Source organism: Bos mutus, chromosome X (assembly GCF_027580195.1).
Source record: "Bos mutus isolate GX-2022 chromosome X, NWIPB_WYAK_1.1, whole genome shotgun sequence".
Taxonomy (NCBI): domain Eukaryota; kingdom Metazoa; phylum Chordata; class Mammalia; order Artiodactyla; family Bovidae; genus Bos; species Bos mutus.
In genome coordinates this window covers 132,381,734-132,391,495 of record NC_091646.1, presented here as the reverse complement: position 1 = coordinate 132,391,495, position 9,762 = coordinate 132,381,734, and the positions used below count along the sequence as shown (strand labels likewise).

Below are 9,762 nucleotides of genomic sequence, written 5' to 3'. Positions count from 1 at the left end.
ACCACCCCCACCAGACCTCGCCAATGTCACCAGGTGCTGGCAGCTGCAAGTGGAGCCAAGGGACACCAGTGTGCACCCTCCTGAGGGCGCAGGCTGGTGAGGACCCCACAGACATGCTCCGACCCATGACACCCTGAGGAGGCCACATCCCAGACACTGACATGGAGCCAAGGGACACCTCTGTGTGCACCCTCCTGAGGGCGCAGGCTGGTCCCCGACCCCTAAGGACACCCCAAGGAGGCCTCAGATCCCATCCCACGTCCCCCACGACCCTGACATCACAGTATTAGGGCTCGGGTTTCTGGAGAAATGCTTAGCTGCATGGGGCTGGGGGGAGGGGTGTGTGTGTGTGTGTGTTCTATCAGTCCTGTCTGACACCCCGTGGACTGTGGCCCTCCAGGCTCCCTGTCCGTGGGATCCTCCAGGCAGGAATACTGGAGTGGGTGGCCATTTTCATCTCCATGGGCTCTTCCCCACCCAGGGATGGAACCCAGGTCCCTGACATTGCAAGGGTGATAGGTGAGAGCCTAAAAGTTGGTGAAGAATCCACCTGCAATGCAGGAGACCTGGGTTGGGGAGATCCCTTGGAGAAGGAATTGGCAACCCGCGCCAGTCTTCTTGCCTGGAGACTCTCAGGCACAGACGAGCTTCTCAGGCTTCAACCCACGTGGTCATACAGCTCAGCAACTACACCAGCACCAGGGAAGCCACAGGATACCCACCTTAGAGGGGGTTCCCCAGTGAGCCCCGGGCATAGGGGGCCACACAGCTGCCACCACCCTGGGATCCTGTGTGGTTAAACCCCAGCTGCAGTTGAGAAGGCTGAGTGCCCAAGGATTGATGCTTCTGAACTGTGCTGGAGAAGACTCTTGGGAGTGCCTTGGACTGCAAGGAGACCCAACCAGGCCATCCTATAGGAGATCAGTCCTGGGTGTTCATTGGAAGGACTGATGCTAAAGCTGCAGCTCCAATCCTTTGGCCACTTGATGCGGAGAACTGACTCTTTGGAAAAGACCCTGATGCTGGGGAAGATTGAAGGCAGGAGAAGGGGACGACAGAGATGGTTGGATGGCATCACTGACTTGATGGACCTGACTTTGAGCAAACTCTGGGAGTTGGTGATGGACAGGGAGGCCTGGTCTCCCACCTGGAGACCCCATGGTCTGCTCGCTGACCGCCCCTCAAGGCCTCTCTGCTGAGAAATGAGACCAGCGCCTCTGTGTCCTGATTTTATTGTCCGCAGCGGAAATGCCCGACAGAGAAACATAATCGCGCGTATTCGGCTGTGCAAAAGAGAGGATAGTGCTTAAGTACAAATGGAGACATGATTTTCTTAAATAAATACTTAAACACGGGTCGGTCCTACAAGCACCTGGAGTCTAGGTCTGGTGTGCGGAGCTGCCTCGACTGTGGACCCATGGAGACCCCCCCGATTGCCCTCTCCCCCCACCCCAATCAACGCGTGGACCCAGGGCCGATGGTCCGCCGGCGAGGAGCCCCCGGCGCGGGGTGGCCCGGCCCCGGCGGGGACGCTGGAATTTCTCGAAGTCGGTGGTCCGTCACAGTGAGCGATGGCGCTAGGCGGTCGCGGCGGGCGGACGGGCGCCTAGATGACCTTCTTGAGCTCGTCGTAGAGGACCAGCACGAAGGCGCCGCCCATGCCGCGCAGAACGTTGGACCAGGCGCCCTTGAAGAAGGCCTTGCCGCCCTCGTCCTTGAGGATCTTCCGCCAGCAGTCCACGGTGCCCTTGTACATGATGTCGGCTGTGGGGAGACGGCGGGGTCACGGTGCGCTCGGACACGGCCCCGGGGAGACCCGGCACAGCTGCTGAGCCCCGGGCTGCCATCTGCGCGCCAGGAGGAGCTCTGAGCCGTCTGGACGTGGCTCTGGGCACGCGCTCTCGGGAGGGGATCAAGCCCAGGTCGCCACCCGCCACGAGGCCCAGGGACGCCAGGTCAAAGACCGAGGGAGCTGCGGGCACGGACGGGCGCCCACGGGGGACCCCCATATCAGATCACAGGGTACCGGAAGGGCCCTGTGCCTGCCCCGCCCCATCCGCCCCCATGAGGCCCGGCTGCTTCTCTCTGGGACCAGACGCTGGCCCCCGCCTCTGCAGGAAGACACATGGCCGCCGCCGGGGCCCCAGCACCTCCCTGAGCCCGTCAGCGCTCCCTGAGCGGACCGGCATGTCCTTCGCGCACCACCCCCCACCCCGAGCCGAGCGGAGCCGATACCTCCTTTGCGCCCCGACTGCATCATCATGCGCCGCCGCACGGTGTCGAAGGGGTAGGAGACCACGCCCGCCACGGCCGTGACGGTCTGCGCGATCATCCAGCTCACCACGATGTGCGTGTTCTTGGGGTCGGGGAGCATGCCTGCGGGGGCGGGGGGACACGGGGTGAGGCCCCGGGGCCGCCCACACCTCCACATGCAGTTCCCAGCTCCACGGGGGACACTAGCCGGATCGGACTGGGGTCAGCACACGCCCCGCCAGCCGGTGGGACGGGCCCAGCTGCCAAGGAGGGGACGCTCTGACACCTGCTCCACTGCAGAGGGTACCAGCCGGCCAGGCCTCCGGGGCGGCTCACCTATAGGGACTGAGATCATGGTGGAGCCCCACACCCCAACCAGAGGATGGAACTGCACGATTCAGAACGCTACCGTCTCTAACTGTAGGTATGTACAGGAAATCAAATCAAACATTTTACAGATAAAACCTAGGTCAGAGAGAAACACTCTAACTCACTACAACTGGGGTCCCTTTAAGAACAGGTCAGGGCAGAGACACACACAGGGACGGGCACGTGAGGACTCGGGACAGCAGGCCGCCCACACGCCCAGGAGAGAGGTCTCAGGAGGAACCCGCCCCGCCCACACCTGGGTCGGACTCCAGCCTCCAGGACTGGGAGCAATAAAGCTGGGCTGCTTAAGCTGCTTTCTGCGCCATCTGCCCAGGCCAACCAGGAATTCCTCCTATCAACGGTGATGAATTTACATGTTGTATTCCTAACTCTCAGGAGCTTAGAATGTAGCTGTCTTTGGAGACCCGCCCGAGGCCAGGGTCTTTCAAGAGAGAATGAAGGTGAAATGAGGTCACCGGGCGTGTCCTCAGCCGCCTGGGTTCTGGGGTCAGACAGACACATCCAGAGGGAGGAGCTCAGGACTCACGGAGTCCTCAGGCCCAGGAGAGAGCCCCGCCCACACCTGGGTCTCAGCCTCCAGCTGCCAGGGCTGGGAGCCCACAGCTATCAGCAGCTGAGGTGCCTACGCCCTCCCCCAGGACTAGGCCCCTGCCCCCAGGGAGCAGAAGGCCCCGGCCCTCCCGGGTGCCACCCCCGCCGCAGCCTCCAGCAGGGAGCTCACCCTTGGCGGTGTCGTAGATGCCGAAGTAGGCGGCGCGGTAGATGATGATGCCCTGCACCGACACGTTGAAGCCCTGGTACAGCCCGCGGATGCCGTCGGACTTGGTGATCTTCACCAGACAGTCTCCCAGGCCCCTGAACTCGCGCTCACTGCCCGACTTGCCCACGTCGGCCGCCAGGCGGGTTCGGGCGAAATCCAGCGGGTAGACGAAGCACAGGGAGGTGGCCCCGGCCGCCCCGCCGGAGGCCAGGTTGCCCGCAAAGTACCTCCAGAACTGCGTGCGCTTGTCCACGCCCCCCAGGAAGATCTGCTTGTACTTGTCTTTGAAAGCGAAGTTGAGCGCTTGCGTGGGGAAATAGCGGATGACGTTGGCCAGGTTGCCCCGCCAGAAGGACAGCACGCCCTGCTCCTTGGGGATACGCACGATGCAGTCCACGATGCCCTTGTACTGCTTGTCGGCCGCGATCTGCTTGCTCGCGTGCTGCACCTGGGGGGCGGCGGAGGGAGACACAGGGCTTTACCGGGGGCCTGGGCACACCGCCAAGACTTAGAGGAGATTCTGGTGAAGCTCAGACAGCTCTGAGCCACTGCTCCAAAGAGGTGAGGGAAAGGTCGGTATGGATGAGATTCTGGTCAACAGAAGTTCACACGAGCTAGCACGTATTTTCGCAGAGCGTTTCTTAGTCTCAAGGAGCATTTGTCACCGTGAAGGCTTTTAATGCTTTTTCAAACATGACAGACAGGGAAGCTTGGCGTGCTGCAGCTTGGGGCGGGGGTGAGGGGGAACAGGGCTTCTTCACCCAGGGCCTCAAGCAGGCCTCCATGACCACTTATAAAAAATACACAACCTGAGAGCGGCGAGTTAAGATCTGGGGCAAAACGAGGACTGCACCCCCGGGGGAGAGCACTTCGGATAGCTGAGATTGCTCCAAAGAGCAGAGACTGGATGGGACTCTGGTCAATGGGAAGTTCACAGCGCAAGCACAAATTTTCGCAGAGCCTGTCTCATAGCCTCAAGGAGCATTCGTCACCGTAAAGGTTTTTAGGCTTTTCTAAACATGATGGACAGGGAAGCCTGGCGTGCTACAGTCCATGGGGTCGGCAATGATGCGACACGACTGACCGACTGAACTGAAACATGAGGTGGGCAAGCAAAAAGTGGGCTCACCATCAGCCACTGGAAACATCTGTCTGATGACCTGGCCTGTCACTTTTTCCCAGAACCCGCATGCCTCACTCCTGCTCTCCACCCTGAAGTCCTTTCACGGGGTTTGAAGGTCAGCAGCACCTGATTTAATACTCATAGAGACGGCTCAGACGGTCAAGAATCACCCTGCAATGCAGGAGACCCGGGTTTAATCCCCGAGTCAGGAAGATCCGCTAGAGGAGGGCATGGCAACCCACTGCAGTATCCTTGCCTGGAGAATCCCATGGACAGAGGAGCCTGGAGGGCCTACAGTCCATGGGGTCGCAAAAGTCGGCAGACACGACTGACCTACTACCGCTTCCAAAGGTAGACAGCAGGTGCCCACAAGAGCCAATTTGCACTTGACACCTGCAGAGGTCACCAACGACAGACGTCTCCTTAACAAGACATTTACACGGGGCCTTTAAGCTATCCTAGCATCCTTCCTGAGGAATCCTATTTTCTTTAGGGGTTGCAATCACATCGCAACGCTAATTCCACTGGCTCCCCATTTGTAAACAGACCAGCGCAGTTTATTCTGCGTCAGACCCGCGCAAACAAGTGCGAACAGTGGGCAAGAGGGCCAGTACAACTACGAGAACTAAAGATCTTCCCCCGTCCACGGCCCAAGGGCACGGGACCCCACCCACAGCCTCGCAGGGTCCGTCCACGCGGCTCTCCCCCCGCACATGCGCACCCCAACTCTGCAGGCCCCAGGGCGCACGCGCGGAGGCCGCCCCCGCCGGCCGCCCGACGCGCATGCGGCCCCTCGCGCCCCAATGCGGACGTACGGACATCCCCGCCGGCCGCCCCCCGCGCATGCGCTCCCTCGCGGCGGTGCCCACGTGACGCGACCCCCCGGAAGCCAGCCGGGTCGGCCGCGCGCCGACAAAGCGGCGCGGCCTCCCCGCTTCCGGTCCTGGGGTCGCGCGCGCCCCCGAGCTCCCCGGGGCCTGGCGCCGGCGGCTGCGCGCCAGCAGCCTGACACGCACCTGCAGCAGCAGCTTGACGCGCTCGATCGGGGCAACGGCCGTCTTGGAGATGGCGGCGGCGATGCCCCCGGCCAGGAAATCCTTGGCGAAGGAGATGGCCTGTTCCGTCATGGCGGCGGGCGGAGAGCGGAGCGGAGGCGCAGAGAAGCAGAGAGAGAGCCGGAGGGTGGGCACCGTTGGCTCAGCCCTGCCGCCGCCGGGACCGAAAGGACGGGGCGGCCACCGCGCAGCCGCTAAGGAGCCCGCGCCCCGCCTCGCGGCCCCCGCGCGCCGCGCCCATTGGCTGCGCCGCCGCTCGGGCCCCGCCCCCTAGACGCGCGCCCCGCCCCCGCGCGGGCTGCCGGGAGCGGCGCGGCTCCCCGCCCCGTGGGTCCGTACGGCCGCGCCCATTGGCTGCGCCACCGCCCCGGCCCCGCCCCCTGAGCGCGCGCCGCGCCCCCCCCGCGGGCTGCCGGGAACTGCGCCTCGCCCCGCCCCGCGGCCTCCTGTGCGCCTCGCCTATTGGCTGCGCCTCCACGCAGGCCCTGCCCCCTGGCCCGCGCGTCTCACCGACGGGCATATCGGGAGCCGCGCCCCGCCCCTGCGCCAAGCGTTCCCGGGGCGGGTCGCAGTGGGGTGCGTGGCGGCCACTTTGACCTTTTCAAGGTCATGCTTGGCCTGGCGGCGGCGACGAACAACAACGTCGTAGGGGACCGGCCGGGCTTTGCGGAGCCCCGCGCCCTCTCTTCTCCCAATCGTAGCACCGTACTCTCGGGTCCCCAGGCTCGTCCAGTCTGGCCGGTCCGATCGTTGGGGCCCCGGCTCCGCGCCGCAGACCCCCGAGTCCCGCCCGCGACCCCCACCCCTCAACCCAGCCCCCCCGAGAGGCCCTGATGACCCCTGGCGGCCTCCAGGCCCCGCCTCTCCCCGAGGGACGAGCGATGCAGTCTGTGGGTTCTGACCCAGCATACGAGATCGCCCCGAACCCCGGCCGGCCCGGCTTCAGAGCAGGGTTTGCCTGTGCCCAGCCCGGGAGACCCGGGTCCGCCCACAAGAGTGTCCCCGGAGGACCCGGCGCCCCTCCGTGGGGTCCCCCAATCCTGACGACTCTGGGTACATTTGGGGGTCCCGGGATGGAGGAGGTCCGGCTGTCTTTCCAGGGCCCAGTGGGGCCCAGACTCGGGGTGTCCCTGTCAAGCCGGGCACTGCGACTTGGCGGCGGGGTGGGGGGGGGTGTCTCCTAGAAGAACAGAGGCATGTGTGCTGGTTTCACAAGCTCACTGACAGGTGCACTCACATATGTGAATACGTGTGTCTATAGACATGCACACGTATGCAGCCATTGCACATGCCCACGCGCAGACATGTGTGCACACATACCACACGCGGCAGTATAGGCCCCCTGCCTCCAAGGGCGTGTCCGGAGACCTTGATGTTTGGAAGGCCTGAACGCCTTATGCATGTGGTGTTCGCTCAGTCGTGTCCGACCCTTTGTGACTGTGGAATAAAAAAAAAAAGTATAACTTGAGACTTGTGAGTTAAGTTTTATTTGGGGCAAGATGAGGACTGCAGCCCTGGGAGGCAGCATCACAGATAGCTCTGAGAGACTGCTCCAGAGCCGCAGTGGGGGAAAGTCAATATATGAGGTTTTGGTGAAGGGGGAGTTCAATGCCACGAAACAGTTTACAAACGGATTTTGTTAGTCATGAAGATCTGATGTCACCGTGAATGGATTTAGTGCTTCTCTAGGTATGAAGGACTGATGTTGAAGCTGAAAGTCCAACCCTTTGGCCATCTGATGGGAAGAGCTGACTTCATTTGAAAAGACCCTGATGCTGGGAAAGATTGAAGGCCGGAGGAGAAGGGGATGACAGAGGATGAGATGGATGGCATCACTGACTCAATGGGCATGAGTTTGAGTAAACTCCAAGACTTGGTGATGGACACGGAGGCCTGGCATGCTGCAGTCCATGGGGTCGCAAAGAGTCAGACACTGACCTGAACTGGACTAGATATGAGGAGTTGCAAGGATTGAGATCATAAAATCTGTTCCTAAAAACATCCAACTAACTAAAGACCTGTCCCACCACATTCCCTGGAGCACAGAGTGCCTCACTCCACCCTGAACTCCCTCAGGGATTGTTGCAGGTCCACAGTGATAGCAGCATGGGGTTCGATCTCCGTAGAGGCAGATGGCAAATTGCCTTTGTTGTTCAGTTGTCAGCAATGCTATTTAAGTGCCAATTTGTAGTTGACACGACCTTGTAGACTTTAGCCCTCCAGGTTCCTCTGTCCATGGGATTCTCCACACAAGAATACTGGAGTGGGTTGCCATTTCCTTCTCCAGGGGATCTTGCCCACCCAGGGAGTGAACCCAGATCTCCCGCATTGCAGGCATGTTCTTTTCCCGTCTGAACCACCAAAGGAAAACCCTGTGAGCTCTTTGAGTTCAGTTCAGTCGCTCAGTTGTGTCCGACTCTTTGCGACCCCATGAATCGCAGGACGCCAGGCCTCCCTGTCCATCATCAACCCCCAGAGTTCACCCAGACCCATGTCCATCGAGTCAGTGATGCCATCCAGCCATCTCATCCTCTGTCGTCCCCTTCTCCTCCTGCCCCCAATCCCTCCCAGCATCAGTCTTTTCCAATGAGTCAACTTTATTGAATTATAAAGAACTAAACAGCACAAATCCTAAGGGTACTGTCCTGTGAATTTTCACAAAGCGAATGCCGAGGTGTGTCAGCAGCCAGGTCCAGAAAACAAATTCTTTGTAGCAACGCAGGTGCAAGAATTATTTCTTTATTTGCCTCTCTCTGCCCTGTTGCTCTTTTCGCTTTCTATCCCCTTCCTCTTTTTTCTTTATGCCCCTCCCCCCACGTTGGCTCGGATGGTCAAGAACCTGCCTGCAGCCAGGTTTCGATGGCGGGGTGGGGAAGATCCCCTGGAGGAGGGCATGGCAACCCAAGTCTGGTATTGTTGCCCCGGGAAAGCCATGGACAGAGGAGCCTGGTGGGCTACAGTCCGTGGGGTCGGCAAGAGTCGGACATGACTGAGTGGCGCTTTCTTTGCTGTTTCTGTTGCTTCTTTCTTTCTCATCCCTGCCTCTCTGTCCTTTCTGCCGCCCCGCCCTCTTTCTCATGAGGGGGGCTCCTCCAAGTGCCACTGGACGGATGGATGCTAGGACTACTGACCCACGAGAGCCGAGGCACCCCCCTTCGCCCCACCCCAGCCGGTCATTCATTTCTCCAGCCCCCGGTGTCCTGGCAGGAGGGCCTTCCTGAGTCCTCTTCCTGGGAGAGGCAGGTAAGAGGTGAGGCCGAGAATGGTTGGGCCCCAGAAGGGTGGGGACGGATCAGGTCGCTGTCAGCGGATGAGGATCTCAGCGCGGGGTAGGGCCTTGGTGTTCTGGCATTTTCTGAGGCTTCACTGGGGCTGGTCTGGGGCCGGTCTGGGGCCTGGAGGACGGAGCTGGCTGGTGGCCCAGCCCGGTTCCGGCCGGCCGGGACCACACGGCGCTAGAAGAGAGGGCGAGGCCGGCCCAGGTTCTGGGCGGGGACGCGTCGCTGGCTCCGGGGCACGCCCGGGTGAGGGAGGCATCCCTTCCGTGTGGGCGGGGCGGGACCCGGCGATGCTCATCACTGCCCGCTGGGCCAACGAGGACTTTCCAGCCGGAGCTGGTCCTTCAGGCTGCCAGGCCCTGGCACTCCGCACTTTGCTTTCAGAACCGGCGTTGGGCACCCCAGGACGGCTCTCTGCAGCCTCGGTGGTGGAGGCGGTTAACTCTACGCCACCCTGTCCCCTCCCCTATATTACGGACCTCCCCCTCCCTGGGGCCCTGCGTACATCCCAGGGGTCACCCCACCCCCGCCCCGACTCCTTTCCCCCAAGTCAGCAGCTTGCTGCCTGCGGGAAGGACTGAGTGAATATGAAATCTGTCCTCGTTGCTAACTAGGGCGCAGAACGCGTTTCTCCTTTAAAAGCACTTCACGTGGGCCTTAGATGGGTGTGTACTCCCTCTGCGTGTTCTGGGAGGACGGGTGGGGGGCATCGGTGGCCCAGGCCGTGTGCTCCCCTAACGGCTGACCTGGGAGGGCGGCAGGACCACAGACACCCCGGGTATTGGGGGAAAGACTGCACCCGTGGGATTTTCGATGGGGATGGTTAAGGGAGGTGGGATGGTGGATGGGGGTGGGGGAAGAAGGGCTTCTATTCCGGGACTCCGGGGGGCACGGGTGCATCGC

General features: G+C 61.6%; 1 protein-coding gene across 1 annotated transcript; it reads right to left on the bottom strand.

Annotated features, from left to right (window-relative positions):
* Window positions 1-1,215: 1,215 nt before the first annotated feature.
* On the bottom strand, window positions 1,216-5,763 carry SLC25A6 (solute carrier family 25 member 6). The gene is made up of 4 exons (XM_070365853.1): window positions 5,543-5,763; window positions 3,365-3,851; window positions 2,236-2,376; window positions 1,216-1,764 (listed from the first exon to the last, which is right to left on the bottom strand). Exons 1-4 carry the CDS (start codon window positions 5,651-5,653, stop codon window positions 1,607-1,609), a joined length of 897 nt encoding a protein of 298 aa, XP_070221954.1. The 5' UTR covers window positions 5,654-5,763; the 3' UTR covers window positions 1,216-1,606.
* Window positions 5,764-9,762: the final 3,999 nt, after the last annotated feature.